General features: G+C 40.2%; 1 protein-coding gene and 1 long non-coding RNA gene across 3 annotated transcripts in view; both read right to left on the bottom strand.

Annotated features, from left to right (window-relative positions):
• LOC109918474 (putative uncharacterized protein DDB_G0271982) overlaps positions 1–12458 on the bottom strand; it is a 51879-nt gene extending 39421 nt beyond the window's left edge. The window contains exons 1-2 of the mRNA XM_048615049.1: positions 12350–12458; positions 12087–12145 (exon numbers count right to left, since the gene is read on the bottom strand). Of these exons, the coding sequence (XP_048471006.1) occupies positions 12087–12145; positions 12350–12434 (144 nt within the window). The 5' untranslated portion in view covers positions 12435–12458. The remainder of the gene's footprint in view (positions 1–12086; positions 12146–12349) is intronic.
• An 8150-nt stretch (positions 12459–20608) lies between these two features.
• LOC125486650 overlaps positions 20609–27809 on the bottom strand; it is a 33205-nt gene continuing 26004 nt past the window's right edge. For both annotated transcript variants that reach the window (XR_007265284.1, XR_007265283.1), the window contains one exon: positions 20609–20963. This is a non-coding gene — a long non-coding RNA (uncharacterized LOC125486650). The remainder of the gene's footprint in view (positions 20964–27809) is intronic.

Genomic DNA, 27809 nt, shown 5'->3' with positions numbered 1-27809 from the left:
AGCACCTCATCCATGGGATCTGATAATTACTGCCAGGACCCATATATCTCCTTCCTTGCCTCCCTCAATAGCACAGGATAGATTTCAAATGGGCTTGTAGGCTTACCCAATTTTAAGGCTGCTAAACTCACCAGTACCTCCTCTTTCTATATTAATTTCTTCTAATATTTTGTGGTCCTCCACCCTTATGTTTATATGTGTGTCATTCTTTTCCACTGAGAACAGCATCAGAAAGTATTCTTTGAGGATTACCCACACATTCCAGGTCGACACACACAATAACTCAATGGTCTCTAATGGGATCCACTCTTTCCCTAGTTATTATTTTGCTGTTTATATAGTTTAAAACCCTTTGGTGTTCCTTTATTCTACCTGCTAATGCTTTCTCATGCAATCATTTAGCTTTCCTAATTTCCTTTTAAATTTCCCCTTTCACCTTTTACATTCCTCCAGGACTTGACCATATTGAGCCCTAAGTGTCTGCTATAGGCTTCTCATTATTTCTTAATCCTGACCTTTGTGTCACATGACATTCAGGGTTTTCCAGTCTTGATCCCAACCTGTGTCTGAAAGGGAACGTATTTGTTTTATCAGCACTCTCTTCTCATACAGCATAAAATTATGTTCCCCTTTACTTGCATTGTATTCTTGAAAATGTCCTGATAAGTGTAAGATGAAAAGCTTCAATAAAACCAAATTTCAGTTAGGAAGTTAGGACTGTTCTCTTTGGAGAAATCAAGGTTAAAGAAATTTGATAGAGATATCCAAAATCATGCATAATTACTGGCAGAAGGATTAAGAACCAAAGGACACTGTTTTAAAATGACTAGTAACATTAGGAAAAACTTTTTATGCAGCGAATGATTTGGATCTACTGCTCCTACCCTAGTCTGAAGCTCCTTCATTGTCGCTGGGTCAAAATCCTGGAGTTCCCTTCCTAACAATATTGTGGGTGTACCTACATCCCATGGACTGCAAGGTTCAAGAAGTCAGCTCACCATCACCTTCTGAATGGCAATTAGAAATAGGCAATAAATGCTGGCCTAGTCAGCGAAGCCCACATCCTGTGAATGGAAAAAAAAGCACTAAAACCATTTTTGTTTCTCCTGTTAGGAAGACAGAAATAGCTTTTCAGCCTCAGAGTTCCATTTTTTCAGTACCCTTCATGTGAAGAAGTGCTTTCGGCTATCACCCTTGAACAGCATAACTCTAATTTTAAGACAATGACCAGAGCTCCAAACATCCCCTTTCCCAACCCAGCAGAGAAATAAATTTGTCTCAGTTTATTCTATAAAATCCTTCAATACAACAAGTGCCTAATATCTCAATCTTTTAAGGGCCTATACAGCAGACCTTGTAGCAGGTTTATTTTATACATGACACCCAAATTCATGTGAAGTTAGTGTTTTTGAAATAAAGCTTTCATGCTTTGCTATAGGCTTTTGCCATAAGGACGAAAAGATGATTTCATTTAGATTTAAAAGTAAACTTTGAAATAGCAACTTTGAAATCACCAAAAATGAATCAGAATTCAAATTGAAAAATAACTAGTACAATTTGTCATGGAGTTTGATGAGTAGAAGAGCGACCATCCAAAATTTGAAATGTTTAACACTCCACAAATGTGCAACAGTTAAGGTATATGTAAATCATGATTAGTTTTGGTGGGAATTAAATACAAAGCTTCTCAGTCCCAGAAGATGAAAGTGCAACCAGAATTAATTGACAGCTTACATACAAATGTTTTGCTTACTCCAGTATATTTCCTAAGATTTGGTTATCTCTGCAAGGGAAGTAATGAAGTCTCCTAACATTCAATTAAATGTAACATTCCTGTGTTTTACCTCCAATGCAATTCTGACAGGGATAACATATTTTTAAATTATGTGTTTGATCAGTGAATGTCCCTTTACGACATATTTCACATTTTGTTTGGGTAGATGCTCCACAGTACTTTTCCAAGTAAGTGCCTGCAATGAAAATAAGCAAATATTCATCATTAACAACAGATAAGTTACAAGATGTAATCTCATCTCAACTTCCCTCCCTTCATCCAAAAGACCTTGCTATGGAACTGAAAGTTAAATGGACCACTGCGGATGATCCATTGGTACCACTGGTATAGTTAGTTGGCATGAATCCACTTCAGCAGAGCCACAAAGTGAACTGCTAGGGTGTCAACTGCTAGCATGCTATACTGCAAATTGATTCTGGATAAAGCCAAACTATAATTCAAAAACGACTCATTATTATGTAGCATCTACTAAAGATGCTTCACAGGAATGTTATAAAGCTAAATTTGATACAAGCTAAATAAGGAGATATTAGGACAAATGACCAAAATATGGTCAAAGGGTTTGAATTTGTGGAATGTCTGGATGTTTTTGTGACTGCAAGGCTGTTTCCACTTATATTGTTTAGGGCTCAGAACTAAGTCGTTTGTTCTCCGTGGGAGGCACCAACGATTTAGACAAATGTACAGAGCATCCGTAAGAAGTCTGCACGTGATACAAAAATTGTTAATGTGATTGACAGCAAGCAAGAAGCTGTAGATTACTACAGGATAAATAAGAGCCAATAATGGCTTAATAAAGAAACTAAGGATAATATCAAACTGAAAGGAACACTGCTATTCTCTGAAGGTTAACCTTATGTCAGAAGATCAGGCAGATTTTAAAGACCAGCAAAAGTACGGCTAAAACATAAACAGAAGGAGAATGTGGGCAAATTGTTTGGGCAAAAAAATTGACAGAGGTAGTAAACTATTTCAATTGAGTAATTACAGAACTCTGAGGTAGAGAGGGATCTGGGTGTACTGATTCATGAAACACAAAGGTATTTTGCATGTTTAGACAGTGAGAAGGCAATTGGAATGCTTACGTTTATTTTAAAAGAAATTTTACTTTTAAGATAGAGATTTATTTTCCCAGAGGAGTGTTAGTCCATGGAATTCTCTTCACCAGAAGATGGTGGAGGCTGGTCATTGAATGTACTCAGGGTTGACTTAGATAGATTTTTGATAGACAAGGGGTTTGGGGGAACAGACAAGAAGGTGGTTCTCAAGATTACAACCAGATCAGCCATAATCCTATTTAATGGTGGAAATTGCTCAAATGTACATATTCTCTATTCCTGCTCTTAAGCCCAATGTTCTTATTTATAAACTGGTCAGGTGGGCAGAAAAGTGGCAAACAGAATTTGATCCAGAGAAGTGCAAGGTAAAACATTTGAGTGGTCAAACGAGGCAAGAAGATACAAAATATGTGGTACGATTCTGAAAATGTGGAGAAGCAAAGGAATTTTGAAGTGAATGTTGACAAATTTTGCAGGGAGCAGGACAAGTAAATAATGTGGTCAAGAAAGCATAAGAATATTTTCCTTTATGAGACAAGGCACTAAGCACAAGATCAAGGAGGTTATGCTATAATTGTAAAATATATCGATTAGGCCTCAGTTAGAGTACTGCTTACTGTACTGGTAAGTCCGAGTCAGCATGTTACAGGAAGATTACGTTAGAGGAAGTACAGCAGACATTTACAATACTGTTGACAGGACTGGAGGTCTTTAGCTACAAGGAAACATTTGACAAGTAAGCTTTACTTTCTTTAGAATGGAGGAGGTTGAGAGGAGAGATAATTGAGTTGTATAAAATTGTAAGGAGCCTATTTAGAGTGGATAGGGAGGGCATAGTTGCACAAGTAGAGAAAAACATATCCAAGGGACGTTACTTTAAAAAGCAATCAGCGGAGGATTCGAAGGTAGCTGAGGTGAAATATTTTCCAGCTAGAGAGTTCAGAGTGTTCAGAACCTGCTGTCTGAAAGGGTGGTAGAAGCAGAAACCCTTACTACATTCAGAAAATACTTGGAAATGCACTTGAAGTACCATTATCTACAGGGCTAGTCATGAACAGCTAGTAGGTTAAGGCTGATAGTTCCTTTTCAGCCATTATGGACATAATGAACCAAATGACTTTCATTTGATTTATTATTGTCAAATGTACCTGGTAGAGTGAAAAGTTTTGTTTTGCATGCAGTACAGGGAGATCATAACATACAAGGACACAAAGATCATAGGGTGATTGAATGGAGTGAAGAATGCAAAGTTACAGTGACAAAGAAGGTGCACAAAAAGCAAGATCGACATTAGATTTGAAATTTGAGAAGTCCACTCGGAAGTCTAACAACAGCAGGGAAGAAGTTGTTCTTGAACCTGTTGGTGCATATGTCCAAGCTTCTGCTCGATGGAAAAGGTTGGAAGAGATTATAAACGGGGTGGGAGGGGTTTTTGATGATGTGGGCTGCCTTTCTGAGGCAGCGAGAACCGTAGATGAAGTCAGTGGATGTAAGGTTGGCTTCCATGATGGTCTGGGCTGTGTTCACAACCTTCTGTAGTTTCTTACAATTCTGGGCAGAGCAGTCACCATACTGAGCTGTGATGCATCCAGCTAGAATGCTTTCTATGGTACATCTGTAAAAGTTGGTGAGAGTCCTTATGGATATGCCGAATTTCCTTAGCTTCCTGAGGAAGAAGAGGCATTGTTGTGCCTTCTTGACTGTCGCATCAACGTGGTGGTCCAGGACAGATTATTGGTGATCGTCACTCCTAGGAATAGGACACTCTTTCAGTGCCAAACAGTTTTTGGATTTCTAGGTTATGTTAAAGGAGGTTTAAAAAAAAAAGGTAGAGAGGTCAGGATATTTCAGGAAGGAATTCCACAGCTTAGGGCCTTGGCAGCTGAAAACACAGCCACCACTGGTGGAACATTAAAATTGATTATGAGGTGAGAATTAGGGTGCAGCGATCTCAGAGAGTTGTGAGGCTGGAGCAGGTATCAGATTTAGGGGGATGGGAGGCTATGGATGGATTTGAAAACAAGGGCCACTAGGAATGAACAACAGATGCTGGCCCAGCCAGCAATGTCTGCATCCCATGAATGGTCCTGGTGGAACCTAAACTGAATCCAATCCAATCAATGAATCCAACTCTTTCCTTCTTTTAAAAACAGCTAAATAAAAATTCAGGTACTAATTAAACATGAGCAAATACAGAAATTGCTGGAAAAGCTCAGCAAGGTCTGGCAGCATCTGTGGAGAGAAATGAGAGTTAATGTTTCAGGTCCACTGACCGTCCCTCCTTCCTTTTATCTGCTGTTTCTTGAAAGCCACAAATGTTATAGAAGTGATGATCAAAGACTGACTGTCACTCACCAGCAGGACACATGTCACAGCAGTTTCCTTCATATAAAAATTGGCTTTGTTTGCAACAGGTCCCATCTTGTAGGTAGGAGATCAACAAGACGCAATAGATCTAATTTGAAATAAGAACCAAACTGTAGTGACATTTTTCTCCAATTATTTTGTTATTCTCTTCCCCATCTATTGAGTGTTTCTTTTTATTCTTTTCTAGCATAGAGTTCCAATCACTGTCTGACCCAGGTAGCCACTGTTCCTGTGTGACTTTTGATGGTGATTGTTAAACAAGCTATTTGGCAATGAGGAAGGCCTCACAGCTGATTCCACTTCTGTCCTCATCCAAAATCCAGACGTAAAGGCTCTTGTGACGCAGTGGTACTGTCCCTACCCGTGGACTGAGAAATCTGGGTTCAAGTCCCACCCGCTTCAGCAGCGTGTAATAACAAGTCTGAACAGATTGATTAGAAAAAGAAATGTCCAGGCATATGTGATATGCATTTTCATGAGGGGAAAATGAGTAACAATCAGGAATTGTATAACTCCCTCTCACATCCAGGAATGCTAATTACAGTACTTCTACTGACACCAACTTAGATCCCAAGGCAACAAAACACGCAAATCCCTTCTAAAAATGTAATATCCATTTTACTTTCTAAATGTTTTCAATCATTTCACGTACCATACATATTATTAACTCTATAAACATGACGTAACTTTTCTTGCTGACTTTAAAATTATCTTCAATGGATCTACACTTCATTAAGCAAGGGGAAGACTCTTTCACACTGCACTGATCTTTTCTGTATCCATACCTGGGACTAAGAGGGTTCCATAAGGAAATTTTTTTCAATAAACTCATATCAGAGACTTACTTACAGCTTTGTCTAAACGAATGGTGAAGGTTTTGGACTTCTTGTGTTGAAGTAATTTATAAATTGCTCAAGTGTGGTTATTCTACACTTATGATGGGTGGTGTGGGACTGGGGTGGACAAGGTCAGAAGTCACACGATACCAGGTTATAGTCCGACAGGTTTATTTAAAATCACAAGCTTTCGGACTTTGCTCCTTCAACAGGTGATGTTACCTGACAAGGCAGCAGCGCTCCTAAAGCTTGTGATTTCAGATAAACCGGTTGGGCTATAACCTGATGTCTTGTGACTTCTGACTTCATTCTACTTTTAATGTAGGGTCACTTCTGTGTAACTTGTAAATATATCTGGATAAGCAGTGTATAGTTTTATTCATCTTTCCAGTCACAAATTATTTCTGTCTTTGCAACATGGTAGTCATTTCACAGTGTTCTATGATTAATCTCTACACCTTGGAACACAAGGCAGGAACATAATGGAGGTTTGGGTTCACATGGAAAAATTCAGCTGTTTATTCAAATTACAATGTAGCTAAGAACACGACAATAAGTGTGCAAAAGCCTGAACTGTATCATGTTTGGAAACTGTTTTCGTCCATAGTTCTGATAAAGAGAGCTGTTTGCTTCATGTATGCTTTCATCTTGCTGGAAAATTTCAAATATATAAATGAACTTTTCAAACCTAATTTAAAACAATTTGTTGCAACTTCTCAAACCATTTCAGAATGTTTATTTTTATGGCTGAAAGTAACTGCTTCTGTAGCTTACTGAAAAAGCAATTGGTTATATTGCATATTCGTACATTTGTTTTGAATGTCATTGGCAATACAGATGTGAAAATATACAGACTTTAAAGCTTTCTTTTTAAAAGACAGACACAGTGGTTTTTAAGAGACATAGCAAGAACTGCAGATGCTGGAGTCAGAGACAACACAGTGTGGAGCTGGAGGTACACAGCAGATCAGGCTGCATCAGAGGAACAGGAAAGTTGACGTTTTGGGTCGGGACCCTTTTTCAGATTTTAAGATAGCTGAAAACGTATCATGTGACTTTAGGTAGTATAGGCAGTCCCCGATTTACGAACGTCTGACTAATGAACTATTGATGATCGCGATACCATATAGGGGTGTATTAATATAAATTTTAAAGATCTAACATACGAACGTTTACTCATACTTACATAGGCAATCTTTGGGTTGCGAACCGGTTCTGTTCCGGAGTCCGCTCGCAAGTCGATTTGTACGCAAGTTAGAACACAATGTAGGACAATAATAAAGCAGCCGTTCGTAAGTACAGGAAATGGTCGTATGTCGAATCTTTTAAACTTACATCCCTGATTGGGATCGCATTCGTAAGTACGGGCATTTGGAAGTTGGGCATTTATACAGGGACGCCCTCTATTTCCTTGTGACAAAGTAACTTATGTGCGTACCCAAGAGTAACTTGCAACTCAGACAATCCTGATAATTGAAACAAATACCTTTTAAAATACAGACAACCATAGCCACTTGTTAAACTTACACATCCCTTTGTTAAGGACAGACCATCAACAACCAGCTGGCTCAACTTCTGTTACTTCACCATGGGCAATAGAGACATTAAAACTCAAAGGGTGTTTGAAAATTATAAAATGGATCTCATCAACTTTTCATTGTATTGTGATTGTTCTTCATCCCAAAGATGAAGAACATTTGCTATCAAACTTTATATATGAAAAATTATAACATAGGATGTTCTGAAACATAAAAACATTTCCATTCAGCCCAATGGGTCTACTGTACCATTCAATATGGTTGTGGCTGATTGAACATTTTTACCCATTTTTACCCATCCCTTTGTCAAAACCATGTACCCCATTAGTAATTAGAAATCTATGAATCTCTAATTTAACGTACTCATAGACTGAGCATCCAGGGATAGAGAATTCCAATGTTCACACCCTTTGGGTTATAAAAGTTTCTCATTTCTGACTCAAATGATATCGTCCTTCATTTTAAACATTGCTCCATGGTTCTAGACTCCACAACCAGGGGAGAAATCTTACCTGCATCTATGCTGTCTATCCCTTTAAATATTTTGCAAGTTTCAATTAGATCACTTCTCAATCTTCAAAACTCAAAGAAATACAGGCCCAGTTTGCCCAATCTCCCTTCAAAAGCCAGCTCCACCATCCCAGGAACAAGTCCCTCTGTGAGATTAGTACCTTTCCTGAGATAAGGTGACCAAAACTGCAATATTCCAGATGAGGTCTAATCAAACTCCTACACAACTGAAGCAAGACTTCACCCCTGCACTCAAATCCTCTTGTAGTAAAGATATCATCCCATTAGCCTTCCTAATAGCTTGCTGCACCTTCGTGTTAATCTTCAGCAACTTGTTGACAAGGACACCTAGGTCCTTTCATACATCTAACCTTTTCAACCTCTTACCATTTAGGAAAAACTCTACACATGTTTCTCTCACCAAAGTGGATAACCTCACATTTTAACATTATATTCCATCTATCACGTTCTTGCCCATTCACTAAGCCTGTCCAAATCCTCCTGAAGCCACTTTATATCTTCCTCACAACAGATAGTCCCACTTAGCACTTTATCACCCAAAAATTTAGAAATATTACATTTGGACTCACCTCCAAATCATTAATATATATTGTGAACAGCTGGGGCCCAAGTACTTAATCCTGCAGTACAGTGCTAGTCACAGCCTGCCAACGTGAGAATGAACCATTATTTGTACTATTTGTTTTCTGTCTCTTAGCTAATCATTAATCTATGCCAGTATATTACCTCCAATCCTAAGTGTTTACCAGTCTAACAGACTGAAAAATTTAGTAAAGGAGCTTGATCTTGGTCACATGGGTAAAGGAGCCATGTTTGTGAATTGCTTTTAAAAGTAGCAGCTGATGCAATTCTGAGACAGATACTACCTGCGTAATCATTTCAAAGCCATTGAATCAGTTGCAAGACAACTGCACAGTTACAGTTTGACAGTGAGAGGAGTCTTTTCCCCACTGTACTCCAACATCAAGTTCACCCAAAAGCCAAACTCCTGGCATTCAACTACAAGATGTTTCATAGCTTACCAAGAATCCCTGCTTTTACAACCTCTTCATTCCAGCTAAAACATCAAACTACAGGTCTACTACAGAAGAGAATGAAATAATTTCAAATTGTCACCTTACTGTTTGTTGCTTTCCCTGTATCTTTGTGTATGTGAGCTGTTGCGTTTTAACACAAGAGACAGTAGATTAGACCACATCAACTGATAAACCTGCTGCGCCATTCAACATGATCATGGCTGATCTTAGGCTTCAACTCCACCATCCAGCCAAGACCTCACATTCCTTAATTCCCTCTGAGCGTAACAATCTCTCTGTGCCAAACTTAAATTTATTCAACAACACCAGTTTCAAGATGGCACTGACATCGGGCGACTCCTTAAGAGCTCCCAACAGCAGATCTTATTCTCACATTTCTTACAACCGTTCCACATTTCTAAACCTCAATTCTAAGTCTTTGCAAATTACTAACAATTTTCTCTTAATGGACCTCTGTAATTTCAAAGCTAATGCTGATCTTGCTTTTACGCACCTCCTGTGCAGCCGTAACTTTGTATGCCTTGCTCCTAGTAAACACCCTATGATCTTTGTATCCTTATATGTTATGATCTTCCTGTACTGCACACAAAACAAAACTTTTCACTGTACCTAGGTACATATGACAACAATAAATCAAATCAGATCAAATATCCAGAAATCTCTGGGGAGGAGCATTCCACAGAATCACAAACTTTTGAATGGGATCATTTCTCCCCACCTCAGTTCTAAATGATCAGTCCCTTTTCCTAAGACTATGCCCCAATTTAAATTCAGCAATCAGCAGAAACAATCCTTCATCATCTATCCTAACCCCAGCCCCTTCAGGATCTTGTACATCTCAATAAGATCATCTCTCAATCTTCTAACATCTAGAGAATGAAGACCCAATTTATTCATGTTGACACGATTGGACAAAGCCTTCATACCAGGTACCAATTTAGTGAGCATTCACTGTATTACCTCCAAAGAAGTATATTCCTTTGTAAATGGGAAGATCAAAACTGCATACAGTACGACAGATGTGGTCTCACCAAAACCCAATACAATTGTAACACAACTTCTTTACTGCTGTACTTAAATCCCCTCGCAAAAAAGGCCAACATGCCATTTCCCATCTTACTTACTTGCTATACCGGCATGCTTTCTTTGCAGTCTTTGCATGGGCATGTCGGAGGTTTTTTGAACATCAGCACTTTCAAATTCCACTTTTAAATATTTTTTTAAATGTTCTGCTTTATACAACCAGAGAGAGTAATTTCATAAAAAACAAAAGAACTGCGGATGCTGTAAATCAGGAACAAAAACAGAAGTTTCTGGAAAAGTTCAGCAGGTCTGGCAGTATTTGTAAAGAATTCTGAGGAAGAATCACCGGACCCGAAACGTTAACTCTGATTTTCTCTTCGCAGATGCTACCAGACCTACTGAGCTTTTCCAGCAACTTCTGTTTTTGTTCCAAAGTAACTTCATAATTCCCTAAATTATAATCCATCTACTATCTTCTGACCCACTCTCTTAATTTGTCTATATCACTTTGCAGCCCCTCTATATCCTCTCCATAACTTGCCTTTCTACCTAGATTTGTATAATTAGCAAATGACTATACATTATTCCCAGTCTCTGCATCCAATTCATTGACATAAACTGTAAAAAGCTGAGGACCTAGCTCTGGTCTTCGCAGCATTCTGTTATTTCTACATGTCAACTTGAAAAATGCCCAGTTTGTGCACACTGTCTGCAGCCTGACCATTAACTAATCTTCTATCCATTCTAATATATTATTCCCAACTCCATGAGCTTTTTCTCTTTCCCATTCTTATATGTGACAAATTATCAAAAGTTTTTTTTGGAAATCTAGGAATACTACATCTGCTGGTTCCTCTTTATCTATCTACAAGTTTCATTCTCAAAGAACTCTAACAAAAAATTGTCAAACAGGACCTCCCTTTAGTAAAACCACATTGACTTGTTCTAATCATTCCATGTTTTTGCAAGTGCATTGTTAAGATCTCCTTCATATTATATTCTAGCAACAGCCTCGCAAACAACTGATGTTAGGCTAACCAATCTGTACTTCACTGTTACCTTTCACTCCTTTCTTCAAAATAGTGAAACATTTGCTAACTTCCAATCTGATGGTACTGTTTACAAATCTAACGAATGTTGGAAGATCTCAGCAGTGTGCCAATAGTCAATATTAAAAGTAGAAAACTTAAAAGCAGTAACAACTAAACAGAAAGGAATCTTGATTCTTACTGATTAAGAATATCTGCTTGTCATTTCTAAGGAGCTGTTTATATTTTTATGAAGGTTGATATATTGATGGTACCTTACATGCTAAACATCCGTGTTACATTTTGTTAAGGAAACCTAGATACTAGGTACAACTGAACTATACAATGATATACACCAGGTACTTTGCTGCAATCAATTAATACAGATGAAAGATTGAATTTGTGTTATTTTCAGCCTGAATGGCTCAATAATTGATAAATTTGCGAGTTTTAGAAAACCGCTCAAACTCACTTCCACTTCAACTTCGTTAAAAAGGTTGATGCTAATTTTTAAAAACTGAATATTGGGGTGGGCGCATTTCTGAGAATTAGGCCCACACTGTTCAGGAGAGATGTTAAACAGCACTTCTACACACAAAAGACGGTGCAGCTTTGGAGCTCTCTTCCACAAACAGCAATCATTGCTAGATTAGCTAGCTTTAGGTCTAAGATTTTTTTGTTAAGGTAGTTAGGCCAAAGGCAGGAATATGGAGTTAGGCCACAAATCAGCAATGATCTCACTGAAAGGTGGAACAGGCTTGAGGGGCAGAATGGCCTACTTCCTATGTTCCTAAATATAAACTAATTAACAGAATTATGCAATTTGCTGGTATAATTTTGTATTGCTGGTGATATATCATACTGCGCACTCACCAACAAACTGCTCATCCTATTTACTTCAAAGGAAATCCCACAACAATTTTCTTTAGATTCTGTAACAGAAAAGCAGCATTTATTGTCACCTTATCTGTATTCCATAAACCAATTTAACCCCGATTTGAGCAAGTAATCTTGTCTTACATGTTGACGCATCAACTACAAAGCTGTCAATTTTAAGTGGGAGTTGTGTCATGTGATTAAACAACTTGCTTCTTTAATGCTGTTAAACATCCTAAATCTAGAAACTTGCAGCTCACCACCAACTTTGACGCCTGACAGCGCGCTACGCAAGCGCGGTTGGCAGCGGCTGCTTAGGGTTGACCCCTGAACCCCTACCGCCATCTTGTCGCCTCCCGCCGGAGAAGATGGCGGTGGCGGGCGGGCTTCGCGCGTGCAGGGGGCGGGGCCTAGTTTCGGTGCCCCCAAGGGGCGGGGCCTGACTACTAGCCCTCGGGGGCGGGGTCTGGATCGCCGCTGCCCGAAGGGGCGGGGCCAGGTTCCGGACGCTCAGAGGGCGGGGCCTGGGTGGGAGACCTCCGGGGGCGGGGCCCAGCTGGGAGACCTTAGAGGGCGGGGCCTTGATGGGAGTCCTCAAGGGGCGGGGCCTTAAAACCCCAAGTTGGAAGGGTTCTTCTGAGGCAGGTGTTGGATGCATCAGAGGCTAGTCATTGCCGAGGAGAATAATGGCGATCTCATCACATTTGTCATGTCCTGATTGTGATTCGAGCGCCAATTATGTCTTTTAATATCAAATATGTATAAAATAAATTTACAACTGCAAAATCAGTCTTTGTAAATGTGTAATAAAAACGTGCCGCATGGTGTGGGTGAGAATAAATGGAGACGAGGTGGGAGTTTGTGACTGAGGTATAGGTTAATCATAGAGTCACTACAGTGTGGAAGCAGGCATGCAGCCCAGTGAGTTCACACCAACCTTCCAAAGTGTCCCATCAAGACCCACCCCACTACCCCAACCCTGCAATTCCCATGGCTAATCCACCTAGCCTGTACATCCTGGACACAATCAGCAATTTAGCATGGCCAATCCACCTAATCTGCACGTTTGGATTTTGGGAGGAAACTGGAGCACCAGGAGGAAAACCACGCAGACACAGGGAGAATGTGCAAACTCCACAGGTTAATGTTTTGGGTCCACTGACCCTTCTTCAGAATGGGACAGGACCCAAAATGTTAACTGTGTTTTCTCTCCACAGATGCTGAGTTTCTCCAGCAATTTATGATTTTATTTCAGATTTCCAGCTTCTGCTGTTCTTTGTTTTAATTATTTGAGGGTTAATCCGATGGGGGTGTGAGATTGGGCTTAGTGGGGTGTGGGTAGTGTTTCCTCAGTTTTTTCTTTCCAGCTTTGCGGGCCTCTGCCTGTGCACAACAGTGACTGCTGGAACAACGAGAGAATGCCACAATTAGCTAGCCAACACTGATCACCATGCTCAGGCCTTGTGGTTTGTGTGCAGTTTAGAGAGAACTGACTAGAGGTTGGGATGTGGTGGGTGGGTGACAGGGTGGCAGTTAATGGGAGAGGGTTAATGTGGCAGTGTGTCGAGATGAGAAGAGGTTTGATGGGATGGAACTGCCACTGGGGATGTGAACAGGCTAAACCCTCCTTATTCCTTCAGGGGATCATATAATCCTTACAGTGTGGAAGCAGGCCACTCAACCTATAACCTCGCATTTCCCATGGCTAATCCACCGAATGTGTACATCTCTGGACTGTGGGAGGAAACCCACTTAGACATGGGGAGAATATGCAAACTCCACACAATGTGGAATCAAACCTGGGTCCCTGGCTCTGGGGGCCAGCAGTGCCAACCACTGAGCCACCTTGCCTTCCTGATGTGTACATCAATGGCTGGGCCAGCATTTGTTGCCCATCCCTAATTGCCCTGAACCATTATTTCATAAATCTTAATTTTTACATCAAAACTATTGCCATCAGCTTTAGCTTGTCAAGAACTCTACTATAGATTCAAACAATTCATGTAACCTAATGGCCATCTCTGGAAAGCAACATCTTGCTTAAGGTAAGTGCAGGCTTAGGATTCCCATTTTGTTTCTTCCTCCGAAAATATATTCTTGATAAATTGTGTAACTGTTCAAAGTTGATATTACATAAAGTACAAAACAAATCCGTTTTTCCCCAATATTGTATGTTAGTCACTACATGTATAAGCAGTCAAAATTTGAGTATTGCTGAAGAAAGACATTTTATCAAAGCTTTTTGTCTTGCACGCATCAGGACAAATTGCAAGAAGTACCATTATCTTGCAGAATGATGAGCTCTATTTACTACATCCAGGACTCTATCCTGTGCTTAAATTCACCTTTGAAATGGAGCAGTCCAATGATCTCCTTTTCTTGTCCTATTTGAGAAATCAGACAGGGGGTTTCTCTACCCATATCTGCTGCAAACTTACCTTCTGAGGATGAGTGTGTGTTTATGTGCATGCACATATTTAAGAAGAGAATGGAGCTAGACAGGAAGGGAGACGTGAGAATTGAGGTGGGAGCGGGGTAGGATGCCAGACGATGCAGCTGAGAAAACAAGTAATAATAGGACCATAACTATTGTAACTCTATTACAGTCATTGTTGCCTCCAGCTGAAGGCTGAAACATTTCACTTGTGACCCCACATGGGGTCTCGACAACCACTCTTGGAAGCCTTGTGGCAGCACCACGAGTGGTGTTCACCTCTAACTGGGTGCTGCCCTCAAGTCAAAAAGACTTTCGGTTTATTAACATGCTGTCTATTGCAGTGGTTCAAGAAGGCAACTCACCAAAGCCTTATCAAAGGCAATAAATGCTAGCCTAGCCAATGGAACCCATATCTATGAGTTAAAGGAATTATGATTAATTAGTTATATGGTATATGAATTTCAGTATAAGTATTTAGGCTATTTGTCCAAAAGCACATTTATAAAAGCACATCTCTTCAAATGTTCATAAAAAGCAAGGAGCTGGTATTGTGCAAACAGCCAGACTTACTAAACTCTCAGCTCTATCTGTAATTGGGCAACATTTGCTAAATAATCCCATGTGTGCGATGAATTATGCTGACAACCAATTTAGGATTAGTATGTCAGGCTGTCAGTGTGGTGGACTTGTGTGTACTGGAAGTTGCATATATTAATACAGAGGACTCTTCTTTACAGACAGAAACAAACATGTGTACACAGCACATGTTTCAGGCAACAAAATAGGTGACAGCCATTCTCTGGTTCATTTCTTAGGGTAATGCCTTAACCAATCACAGTCAATTGAAATGAATCTTGGTGGTTAACTGAAACAAAAACAGAAATTGCTGGAAAATCTCAGCAGGTCTGGCAGCATCTGTGGAGAGAAATCAAAGTTAACATTTCGGGTCCGCTGACCCTTCTTCAGAACAGTGGTTAATGGTTGGCCATTGTTAACAGGTGGGTGCTCCATGGCAATCCCTCTACCAATCACAGTTCACTTACCATGAAATCATCATTCTCCTCTTTTTATTTATTTATTGTCATGTGTATTTTGTTAGAAAATACTGTGAGAAGTGTTGTGTAGTGTTGCCATTCTTCAACACCATCTTAAAACTCAGAAAAATAAACCAAAACATAGAATAAAAAAGAAAATAGATAAAATAATAAAGAAAGACGAGACTAATGGTTATTTGGTAAGTGGCCTGTACACTGGGTCTTATACAACATAAATGTTGTTTTGCCTTTACATAGTATTTCTTGCTAATTGGCCCAGTGAGTGCAAGATGAAATGTTTTGAAAAATGTCTCTTTTCAGCAATATTCGAGTCAATATTTGTAAAACTCATTACTAGAGGAATATACATTCCATGAGGTTTTCACACAATCCAGCTCCTGGATGTACTGTGGCTGAAAAGCCTTCAACTACAGATTTTCCCCCTGCCCCTCTGCAAAATCTTCTCCAAGCTTCTGTACATCCCTCTGCTCATGTTCCTGGACTTTGGAATGTGTCAATCTGCCACACTCAGTTGTGGAGAGCTCTTTACAGAGGCCAGAATTGGTCAGCTGGGAGAAAAGAATGATGACTGTGAAAGAACTTTGTGGAGCACCTGATACGAGTGATGGTTTGGGAATAGTTCAGATTCGGTGGAGTACGACAGATCAGCAGGTGAGGATCAGCATACAATCTGCAGTTAATCAGTCAGGGCATGCTTTACTATCCATCCCTCCCTTATCCAATAAAACATCTTTAACTGCAAGTTAATCTTACAGAGGCCTTACTTACTATAAATGTCTACGATATTCTGCAGGAAAAGGCTTGGTGAACTCCTTCAGGACAGTCTGGACTGGAACTTAAGTACTTTGGTCACTTATTATCATTCTGGACTTTTTCACTATTTCATGCTAATCTTTTTTTTAACTCTGTAACATCACTATTTTTTTACTCTGTAAGATTATTACCTTGTATCTAAGATGGCACCATTAAAACGGCAGCCATTGTGAAACCTTTTCACTGTACTTCCGTACTTTTGTACTGGGGTACGTGTGACCATAAAGGATATTCAATTCCGAAATTATTCACTTCGTTAACAGAACTTACAAGTAGACACCATGTTTATAGTAAGAAACAATCCTCATAATCTGATCCTTTATATACACCCAGAATCCCAGCACTACTGCACTCTGTCCTTAAAACTGCTGCACCGGGGAAGAGACAGTGACAGACCACCTGGAATGTGTCAGTGCAAAGATGTTCTGGGCAGAGATGCAATTACTCAGTATTTAAATGCTGTCTGGAGGGATGTCCATCAAGACAATTCATTATTTACAGACATCAGAGTAGTAAGCTGGCAAACGAGAGCCTTTGGTCTAAAAGGAACATATTGGTCTCCTACAATAAGGAGCTGTCTGAGACAAATGTTGCAGACTGTCACATTTCCTGGCCCAGAACACACTCAAAGTTGCACATTTATTGCTGCAGTATGGCTTAATGGGGAATGGCTACTATTTGGTGCCCTCCTGCCATCCCACATTGAAGGGGTGCCTCCTGTGTAAAACCATCAGTCCAAATGTTTACAAGCTATCATATGTTTTAGTTGAAACAAACTATACCTTGAATGAGACTTATTTGAAATGGAATGACATGATTTGAAAAATTAAATGTTCCAGCACCAAGCACCAAGTGTTATTGAAAGTTTCATTACCGAATGTACTTCCTTGGACAAATACATTGAGCAGGCACTGAATTATGTCTTTGGCGTACATAACTGCCACAACCAAACACGTTTTTCTGACTCTGTCAGCACTTGGAAGGAACAACCTGATCCACTTCTCTCGTCCTCCACCCCAAATAGGAAACCTCATTCTCATCCCACAGCACCTTCCCATGCAATGATACGAAGAGTAATACCAGCTCTTTTACTCCCTTCCTCACTGTCCAAGATCCCAAACAGTCCTTTAAGGTGATGCAGCAATTTGCTTCTACTTCAAGGTAGTTTACTGTGTTTTCTGATCACAATCTTTTACATTGGGAGACCAAATGTGTACTGGGTGATCACTTTGCAGAACACCTCTGCTCAGACTGCATGTTTAACTTTGATCTATCAGTTACTTGCCACTTCAATAAACCATCTTATTCTCATGCTCACATTTTTACCCTTGACCTGCTGCAGTGTTCCGGTGAGACCCACTGCACCCTAGAGGAACAGGTCCTAATTTTCTGATTTCAGTCTTCTGGTATCTACATTGAGATCAACAACTATAGACCAAGAACTCTGTCATCTACCATGTTTTTTTTGTTTTACCCCCTCCCCCACCCCATTTCTAGCTGGTGTTTTTATTCTTTTGTTTTCAATCAGAACCAGACTTTATTTTGTCTTTAACACCTATTCCACAACCATTGCCATTTTGTTTTATGTTTTAAGCCCTGTTTACATTCTACCCCTTGCCTTCTAATGTTGCCCTGACCTTCCCTTTTGTTCCACATGACCCTCCCCTTCCTTTCTCAACAGCATAAGATCTCTCTCATCTCCACTGCTGTTCAGTTCCAAAGAGTCACACTGGATTCTAAATGTTAATTCTGTTTCTCACTTCTTAGAACCTGCCAGAACATCTCCAACAAGTTAATTCTAAACTCTAATTCTAACATTTGTTTTTATTCCAGAGACCAAGCATCCATGGTATTTTGCCTTTGTTTATGGAGGTCAGAAGTCACATGACACCAAGTTATAGTCCAACATGTTTATTTGAAATCACAAGCTTTCGGAGCGTTGCTCTCTCGTCAGGTGAATCAATCATAGAATCCCTACAGTGTGGAAACAGGCCATTCAGTCCAACAGGCCCACACCGCCCCTCTGAACAGCATCCCATCCAGACCCATTCCCTTACCCCTGCATTTCCCCATGTCTAACCCACCTAATCTAAAAATCCCTGGGCACTACGGGCAATTTAGCACGGCCAATCCGCCTACCCTTCACATCTCTGGACTGTGGGAGGAAAACGGAGCACCCGGAGGAAACCCACACAGACAAGGGGAGCATGTGCAAACTCTACACACACAGTTGCCCGAGGCTGTAAGGCAGCAGCGCTAACCACTGAGCCACCGTGCCATCCAAGAGAAGGAGCAGCATTCCAAAAGCTTGTGATTTCAAATAAACCGGTTGGACTTACAACCTGGTGTTGTGTGTCTTCTGACCTTGTCCACCCCAGTCCAACACCGGCACCTCCACATCTTTGTTTATGTGCACAGCTTTCATTTAGTTCAGATTTGATGTTGGTTCTAATACATTAATCTTAATCCACTATATTTGCGGTGGAAAGAGTGCCAAGTTTCAACTGATGTCTGCATTATATAAAAAACCTTACTTTTTAAACTTTCTTCTTCTTTATCCTTAACCCCAGTGCATCAATATTGTAGTTTAGTAAAGAAAATCAAGAACATCATAAAATAGGCTGCTGAATCATTATGAATATATTCTGTTACTTCTGAGGAAATTCAAAATCAACCACTTTCTTTTCAGTTATTTCCAGTGCAAGTTTTGCAGGAGACTCCAAATTATATCTGTTAAAAGACTTAGTCTATACGAATTGGATTTTTTTTTTCTGCATGTCCTGTTTTATTCCAAATGCAAAGCCAAATAATGTGACCCCTGGTGGTTGGGGCCTGTCCCAGACCACACACCTGTGTCATTGTTCATCAGTAAACCTCATTCCAAGTTAGAGGTCACTGGAAAGAAGACTGGTTCCCTTCCAAATCACTGGCATCACTGGGAGGTGATCCTCACGTGCACATTATCTTACAAGAAGCTGGTGGTTTCCTATGAGGGCCAGGTTGGGAACTGTAGGAGCAGAAGGATTGATCCAGACCACTGGCTAACACCGATCCAGGACTCTGACTCTCTCTCTTACTTCCTCAATGGCTCCATCTGTCAAAAGTCCAGCCCCAGAGAAGTCAGTCTCTGCATCCTGAGAGGATCCTAATTTTGACAGTTCTTAGCCAGTGGGCATGCTCTCGAAAAGCTCCCTCTGTTGGAAGGAGTAAAATTGCAATACAAAGAATTAATGCACTAGCAAAGAGAAGCGGGATTGCTAAATTAAATTTAGCAATCGGTAAATCAGGGGACAGTGTCAATGCAATTTCCCAACTACTGAAAATTTTGCAGTTGAATATCATGCATTTGGGATATTGCAGGATATTGAAATTTTCAAAAGAAACTCATGATTTTTCTGCCAAGTTTGTCTCCTGACTTGCAAGGTGTACGGTTGACAAATCTTTGAAATCTTCTGATTCCAAGGCCAGAATTTTACCCACTGACAAACAGTAGCTTGTCCATCTCTCCTCTGATCTTTTAGAATTAGTTGACAACTGAATCAAGTCAAGCTGGCAGGTGCTCCAAAGACTCCAAATGTGCTGAACTTGAATGTGTTCTCATATCAAGACATTTGACACCAGATATGAGTTTTTATGACAATTCATGTTTGTACTCCCAACCTTCCATTAAAATGAATGAAGAAAAAGATAAAATTGAGAGTTTTCAAATGGTCAACAATTATTTTTTACAAAATAACAAACACAACTAACAGCACATTGCTTTTCTTCTGATCTAATGGTCTGCATTTCTCAGCCGGGATGATAATGTTTGAGCTGGTTCATATGTGGATTCGAATTATGGTTCAGGGCTGCTTATGCTTGATAGGTAGAACATGTATCACATAAAGGTCTAATATGTTGAATATTTGAAAGGTTAAAACAAGCTGTGGTCTGTTATATTTTGTAAACAAGCTTTCTGCCTTGCAGGAAATCGATGGTTCAGATTTCATGAGTCCATAGTTTCAAGGTGCAGCATGTGTCTTTTATCATTTTACCACTTCCATTAAGAAGGCCAAGGACAGCACCTACCTGGGAACACAATCACTTTCAAGTTCTTCTCAAAGACACTCAGCATCCTAACTTGGAAATGTATTGTTGTTTCCTTCACTGTCACTGGGTCAAAATCCTGGAACTCCCTCCCTAATGGCACTGTGGGTCAACCCACAGCAGGTGGACTGCAGCAGTTCAAAAAGGCAGTTCACCACCACCTTCTCAAGGGTAGCTGCGGATGGGCAAGAAATGCTGGACCAGCCAGCAATGCCCATGTCCTACGAATCAGTATAAAAACATTGATTGATTTAATGATATCAATGAGTGTCTGCATTGATTAGTAGAGTTAATTCTCTTCTGTCCTCTTGTACTGACTGTATAAAATACAAATTTGGACCTGACAAGTCATGTGCACAGATGAGTCAATCCAAACATTGCAAAAGTGACTTCTCTATTTCTGGGTATCCGTGCCGTCTTGGACATGTGTTGAATTAATATCTGATGAACTTTGACTCCCTATTCCTGAATCACAAGGATTGCCTAAACAAGAAAAACACAGATAAGTCACTTTTAGAATTATTGTTCATCCATATGAAATGATAATACAGACTGTTTATTTAGCCGAAAGACTACATGTTCAGAAAAGAAAAAGAATTAATAGCAGAATCAGCTTGCTTGTGGCTGAACAGCCTTGATACAAAGGGAAGCTCCTTCTGTACAATGCAGCTAATGATCACGTGACAAATCCATACCCACACTTGAAATGACAACACTTTAGTCATTCATAACGAAGTGCAAATTTTAATTAACAAGTTTATCATGTTTCAAAACAACTGAATCTGAACATAAATTGTTGATACCTCATCACTATTGCTGTGGATAAAATATTTTAAAATTGTTTACTTTCACACGTTAACAGTAATATTTATTAGAACATGTAAATATGGCTGCAAGGGGTAAGTGCAGCATTATACAAACACACTCTGCTGTTTAGTGATGGATAAGTGTTTTCTGTGGAAGAAAATTCCCCACTGTAAAAAAACTTCAGAGAGAGAAAAAAACCCTCACCTTATTTCTGCCTTGAAAGGAATACCTCTTATTTTTAAACTGTATTCCCTTGTACTCTTCCACATTGAGAACATCCCCCCATTATCCACCCTATTCCAGTCCCCTGAGGTTCCTGTATGTTTCAGTAAAATCTTCTCTCATTCTTCTCAATTCCAACTGACTCAAGTCTCATCCCTGCCCTCCTTTCTTCATAAGACAAGTCCTTCATTCCTGGAATGAGTTGTGTGAACCTTCTCTGAACTATTTCAAATGCATGTCCTTTTTCAAATAAGGAGTCCAGATGTCGTCTCAGCCATGCCCTGTACAGCTGCATTAAAAGCTACCAACATTAATATTCCAATCTTTTGCAATAAGCGACAATATTCCATTTGCCTTCTCAATGACATTCTGTACTTGCATACTAACATGATGTACCAGGACACCCTGAACTCTTTGTACTGCCATGTTCTGCCGTCTCTCCATTTATATAATATATTCTTTTCTATTCTTAATGCCAAAGTTGACAAGTTCACATTTATCCATATTAGGCTTCATGCCAAATTTTTGTTCACTCATCTATTTAGCTTTGTAGCCTCTTTACCTCTACATTAAACTAATTTTCCTTTCTATTTTGGTGTCATTAGCAAATTTACCTTTCATGTATGTGGTCCATTTATCCAAGTACAGATAAATGTATTTACTAATGCATTCTACTGTGCTGTGACTCTCATGTAGGCAATTTTCTTTTTGTGTCACTGTCTGATGTTGCAGTTTGGCTCCTGGAATCGCCTCCACTCTCTGGTGTGGAAAAGCATACATTTTCTGGATGCCCCAGGAGATTTTCATGTTGTGGCTAACATGAAAAAAATTTAAATATTTAAGTGTGTGAATCACATTGAAAATAACAATTTAGTTGTCTTGAGTTTGACATTGTGATTGTGACAATAAAGCAGGATATTTATTCTTTGCTCCATACTATTATTGTTAGCTTAGGAGTCACTACAAGTAACCTGGATACTGTGAAGTTTCCAGCTACTGAAGTGTCCAAACATGACCGATGTTCACCTTGGCTCTACACTGTCAATTTTGATTTGACAACTTCAATGTTTACCATTGCTTCATTAGCACAGTTAAGATGGCTTAATGTGGACAACAGAGACAACTTCAAGTTGCTCTTCTGCAAAATGACAATCTTCTTTAATCACGTTTTATGGCCTCACCATTGTATCTTAGTACAAGGGCAACATGGATAAATATGTATGTTCCATCTCGATAAAATTCATTTCAATCAAAGAACCCCTACAGTGTGGAAGCAGGCCACTTGGCCCATTGAACCTCTGAACAACATTCCATCCACCTACCCTACCCATGTAACCCTGCATTTCCCATTGCTAGTCGACCTTGCCTGCATATCCCTGAACACTATGGGCAATTTAGCATGACCAATCTACATAAAATGCACATCTTTAGACTGTGGGAGAAAACCAGAGCATCTGGAGGAAACCCACACAGAGACAGGGAGAATGTGCAAGCTCCACACAGATGATCACCTGAGGGTGGAACTGAACCCGGGTCTCTAGTGCTATGAGGCAGGAGTGCTAACCACTGAGCCACTGTACCACCCCTAATGGCCTAAACTGCCTGCAAACACTAAAACTCTTCATGACATTTTATATTAATCCAACCATGGTTAATCTCTGTACTGTTTGACCCTTCACTGCCTTGTAAATCATGCAATATTGCATTAATTTCAGGCATCTTTGAGAATCAAGCTCTTGGACAGCTTTGCAGGAAACACATGAGTTTCGAATTCCTTGCAACATGAGGAATGTTTTCAGCTTTCGAATTTGCAGATAATATGGTATTATGCATACAACAATAAGTATTAGAAATATACATTTGCCGTTATAGCTGCTTCTTTGTCAAGATCTGCCAATAAAAGAAAAGAAAAAGAAGGTAATGACACTGTGAATGAGACTTATTCCGTATTTGCTTGACTTTGCCAGTTATTACTGTCCAGAAAGTAGCAGGTATTTTTGTTAGCAAAAGAAACACTGGTCTCAATTTGAACCCACCCGCCGCTGTTCAGTGCAGATGGTAGCAAGGGTGAAAACTAGGCCAAGTCAACATAACAACTAGAGGCAGTGTCATACCTGCCTGACACCATCTCCTCTTTCAGTGTTTGAAATCAACAACTACAGGCAGATGGGGTTTTTCGATTCTTTATATTTAAAGGCCATAACTTTAAAATGCCAACAGGCTGCGAGGTCAAAAACATGAAGTTAGGGAGACACCCACAATACAGCAAAGATCAGCTAGAACTCCCTGTGGGCCAGGAGAACCAGGAATGCTCCCCCCTCCCCAGCAACCCTCTGGGATTCATAAGGAATCCTTGCATCTACTTCCCTTGTTCACTATAAAGCCCTCTGCTCTCATCTGCATTTGCTCATCATCTCCTCTGGACCTTTGATCCCACTAGTTGTCAGATACTGCTTCATGATTTCCTTGTGATGACCTCCCGCTGGTAAATTGCCATGCAGGACTTTGATGGCAATATGCATTGTTGGAAAGGAAAGCAAATTATTTGCAATTTGACTGAATGAACACTAATATGGAGAATCATACATGACCTGCAACATGTATGGTAAATCAAAGGCATTACACTTGGAATTACACACCTGAGGATGAAGCGTGCCTCTTCTTTCTCTTCCAGCTAATTAACACAACCACTGCAATGAGCACATGCAAAGTTAAGGAAGCTACCACAAGTATCATATTGGTCGGATCACTCTCATTTTCACATTCTGTGTCACTCACAAAGGTTCCTGGTTTTACCTGATGCTGTTTGTGGTCTTCATATTTGGGTAAAATGTAAAAATAAATCTACAGAAATATCACAATTGTTTTTGTGTGTATAATTATAACTAACCTGGTTATAATTAATCTCTTACTGAAATGCTATTCTAAGGCCAGTCAAGTTTGAATTAACTTCATTACTCACATTACCTGAAGTTACAGAAGGCTGAAGGATTTTATTCATCAAAATAACTATTGGCCAGGGCACGGGGACGAACTCCCAGCACCTCTTCAAAGTGTAATCATATTTTTTACTCCCACTTAAAAAGACCAGATAAGGGCTCAGTTTAACATCCCTCATTGAGTACTGCAGTGAAGCATCAACCGAGATTTGCCCGAATGGGCTGTGAACCTCTGAGTATCTGATGCAGAGCTGCATCCTACATTTGACCTGGGGTATATCTGAAATAACACCTGTAACTGTATCTTGATTTAGTACTGGGATGACTAATTATTGAAACTGTTAGGGCAAAAATGAAATAAAAACTGAGAGGAATAAATTTAGGTAAAGAGACTACTGTCGTTCTGAAAGTCTGTAACAGCGACTTTAGATTCATCCCCAGACATCATAATTTCCCTCAATACTAACACTCTTATTCTTCCCTTCACTTTACATGAATCAGGGCTGCCCGTGGTTCTTAGTTAACATTAAATGGCTTCCCCGATTTTTAGTTGACATAAACTGACCGAAGAAGATTGTTAACTGAAGCAGTCATTTATACAGTCAGAATCATCATACTCATAGGAACATAAGATAATAAGGTGTCTCATTGAAATCACACAATTGGGTCATATTAAGAAGCAGCAAAAATGTGGCCACTGCCTGTACTGAGATGTTTTGACAAGAGAAGCACTGAGGAAAGCCCTTCTTAATTTAAAATTTGCTATTTAATGTTGGATAGAAGGGGAAAAGCTTGACTCACATTAGTTAAGACCCTGTAGGTGACTGTAATCACATATACGTAGACACATAGATGTATATAATCATAGTTTTAATGTCACATCAAGGGATTGAATTGGGTTTCTGCAGACAGTCAGTTTTAGACACCAACACTGTCTTGATAAGGAATGCACTTGGAAACACCTTGAAAGAGGATCCATTTTACCAGCGAGTTGATCAGATGGGTCTATGAGCTGAGGAGTGGCAGATGGAGTTTGATTTTGATAAATGTGAGGTGTTGCATTTTGGTAAGGCAAATCAGGGCAGGACTTATACACTTAATGGTAGAGTTCTAGGGAATGTTGCTGAACAAAGAGACCTTGGAGTGCTCCTTGAAGGTGGAGTCACAGGTAGACAGGGTAATGAAGAAGGCATTTGATATGCTTGTCTTTATTGGTCAGTGCATTCAGTATAGGTGCTGGGAGGTCATGTTGTGGCTGAACAAGACATTGCTTAAGCCACTTTTGGGATACTGCATTCAATTCTGGTCCCCCTCCTGTAAGAATTGTGTTGTTAAACTTGAAAGGGGTGCAGAAAAGATTGATAAGGATGTTGCTGGGTTGAAGGGTGAGGCTGAAGAGGATGGGGCTATTTTCCCTGGAGCGTTGGAGGAGAGGTGACCTTATAAAGGTTTATAAGATCATGAGGGGCATGGATAGGGTTGGTAGCCAAGGTCTTTTTCCCAGGATAGGGGAGTCCCAAAACTAGAGGGCATAGGTTGATGGTGACAGGGGAAAGATTTAAAAGGGACCTAAGGAGCAACTTTTTCACACAGAGGGTGGTGCATGTATGGAATTAGCTACCAGAGAAAATGATGGAAGCTGATACAATTACACCATTTAAAAGGCATCTGGATGGGTATATGAATAGGAAGGATTTAGAGGGATATGGGCCAAATGCTGGCAAACGAGACTAGATTAATTTAGGTCTATCCGGTCGGCATGGACAAGTTAAACTGAAGGGTCTGTTTTTGTGCTGTACAACTCTATGATTCTAGTTCAAATCTTGTTTTATTTAGTAAAGATTAGAAGGAAAGGCCTGATCCCATGATAATTCAGACTCTTTAGGTAATTATCACTATATACCCTATATATGGTATATATAGGGGTGGCACGGTGGCTCAGTGGCTCAGTGGTTAGCACTGCTGCCTCACAGCGCCAGGGACCCAGGTTCAATTCCATCCTCAGGTGACTTTCTGTGTGAAGTTTGCACATTCTCCCCAGGTCTGCGTGGGTTTCCTCTGGGTGCTCTGGTTTCCTCCCACAGTCCAAAGATGTGCAGGCTAGGTGGATTGGCCATGCTAAATTGCCTGTAGTGTTCAGGGATGTGTAGATTAGGTGGGTTGTGAGGGATAGGTCTGGGTGGGATGTTCTGAGGTCCAGTGTGGACTTGATGGGCCAAAGGGCCTGTTTACACACTGTAGGGATTCTATGATATCTAAATAGGTATACTGAAGTTCTAAATGCAACCAACAAACTAACTATCATTAAGGGATTTAACTGAATTTGTATGGATAGACAGTACAGAGAAGCCCCCATCCTCCTATGAGGGATGATGAATAACAGGTGCAAAAGTCAGCAGGTATTGAAATGTGGTTGAATAAAATGCAATGTGAAAGCCCAAGGATACTTGATAAGGTTGTGTGGAAATATCATGAGATCATGGGAAGACTTAGCGTTGTCTATAAAGTTATCCATTATTGACCATGCAGTCACATGATCACCTTGACTGAGTTGAATTGAATGATTTATGGTTACATGTATTTAAGACAAAATACCGTGAAAATCTTCAACTGTCACCATTTTGAATAACTTAAAAAAAATGTGACTAAAAGAGGGTCCATCTTTGTTCTTCATCCACCGCTCCACCCCCACTGCCAACTAAAATCCCACTCCAGACCCATCATACTGTCGCTACTACTACCGTTGCCTTGTCACTGCCACAGAATGGATTCCTGCTGAATGCTTACCATGACACCATGCGACTGCCACCAGGCTCCTGATCAGGGCTCACCAAGCTGCCACCTCTGTAGGCTCACCACAACGTCTGTGCTGCAGCCGCTGACACCAGCAGTAATGCTTCAGGCCCACCACACCCCCTGACACTGCAGCTACTGCCATGAGTCTCGCTCCAGACCCCATCGAAGCTCTTGTCATCATTGAGAAGAAGGAGAAGAAGAAAAAGACGAGAGGGAAAGAAAAGGAGTAGAAAAAAGGATGTGTATACTCTGGTGATCGGGAGCAAATGGCCAAATGTGTACGTAATCAATCAATAACACATTGTTTATAATTGTCAAAGGTGGCCTGAAAACAAATGTATAGAAGTTTACATCTTTCCTTTGTTCAGTGAAGAAGCTTCTGGATCTTCAGAGGTTTCTTCCCACTGGTGTAACATCAATAAACTCTTTGAGGTGAGAAGCATAGAGATAGTAGGAACTGCAGATGCTGGAGAATCCGAGACAACAAGGTGCAGAGCTGGATGAACACAGCAGGCCAAGCAGCATCATAGGAGCAGAAAGGCTGACGTTTCGGGCCCAGACCCTT

The sequence above is a fragment of the Rhincodon typus genome, chromosome 31, assembly GCF_021869965.1.
Source record: "Rhincodon typus isolate 14 chromosome 31, sRhiTyp1.1, whole genome shotgun sequence".
Lineage (NCBI taxonomy): Eukaryota > Metazoa > Chordata > Chondrichthyes > Orectolobiformes > Rhincodontidae > Rhincodon > Rhincodon typus.
The sequence above is the reverse complement of the archived record's forward strand: the minus strand, read 5'-3'. Positions and strand labels throughout refer to the sequence as shown.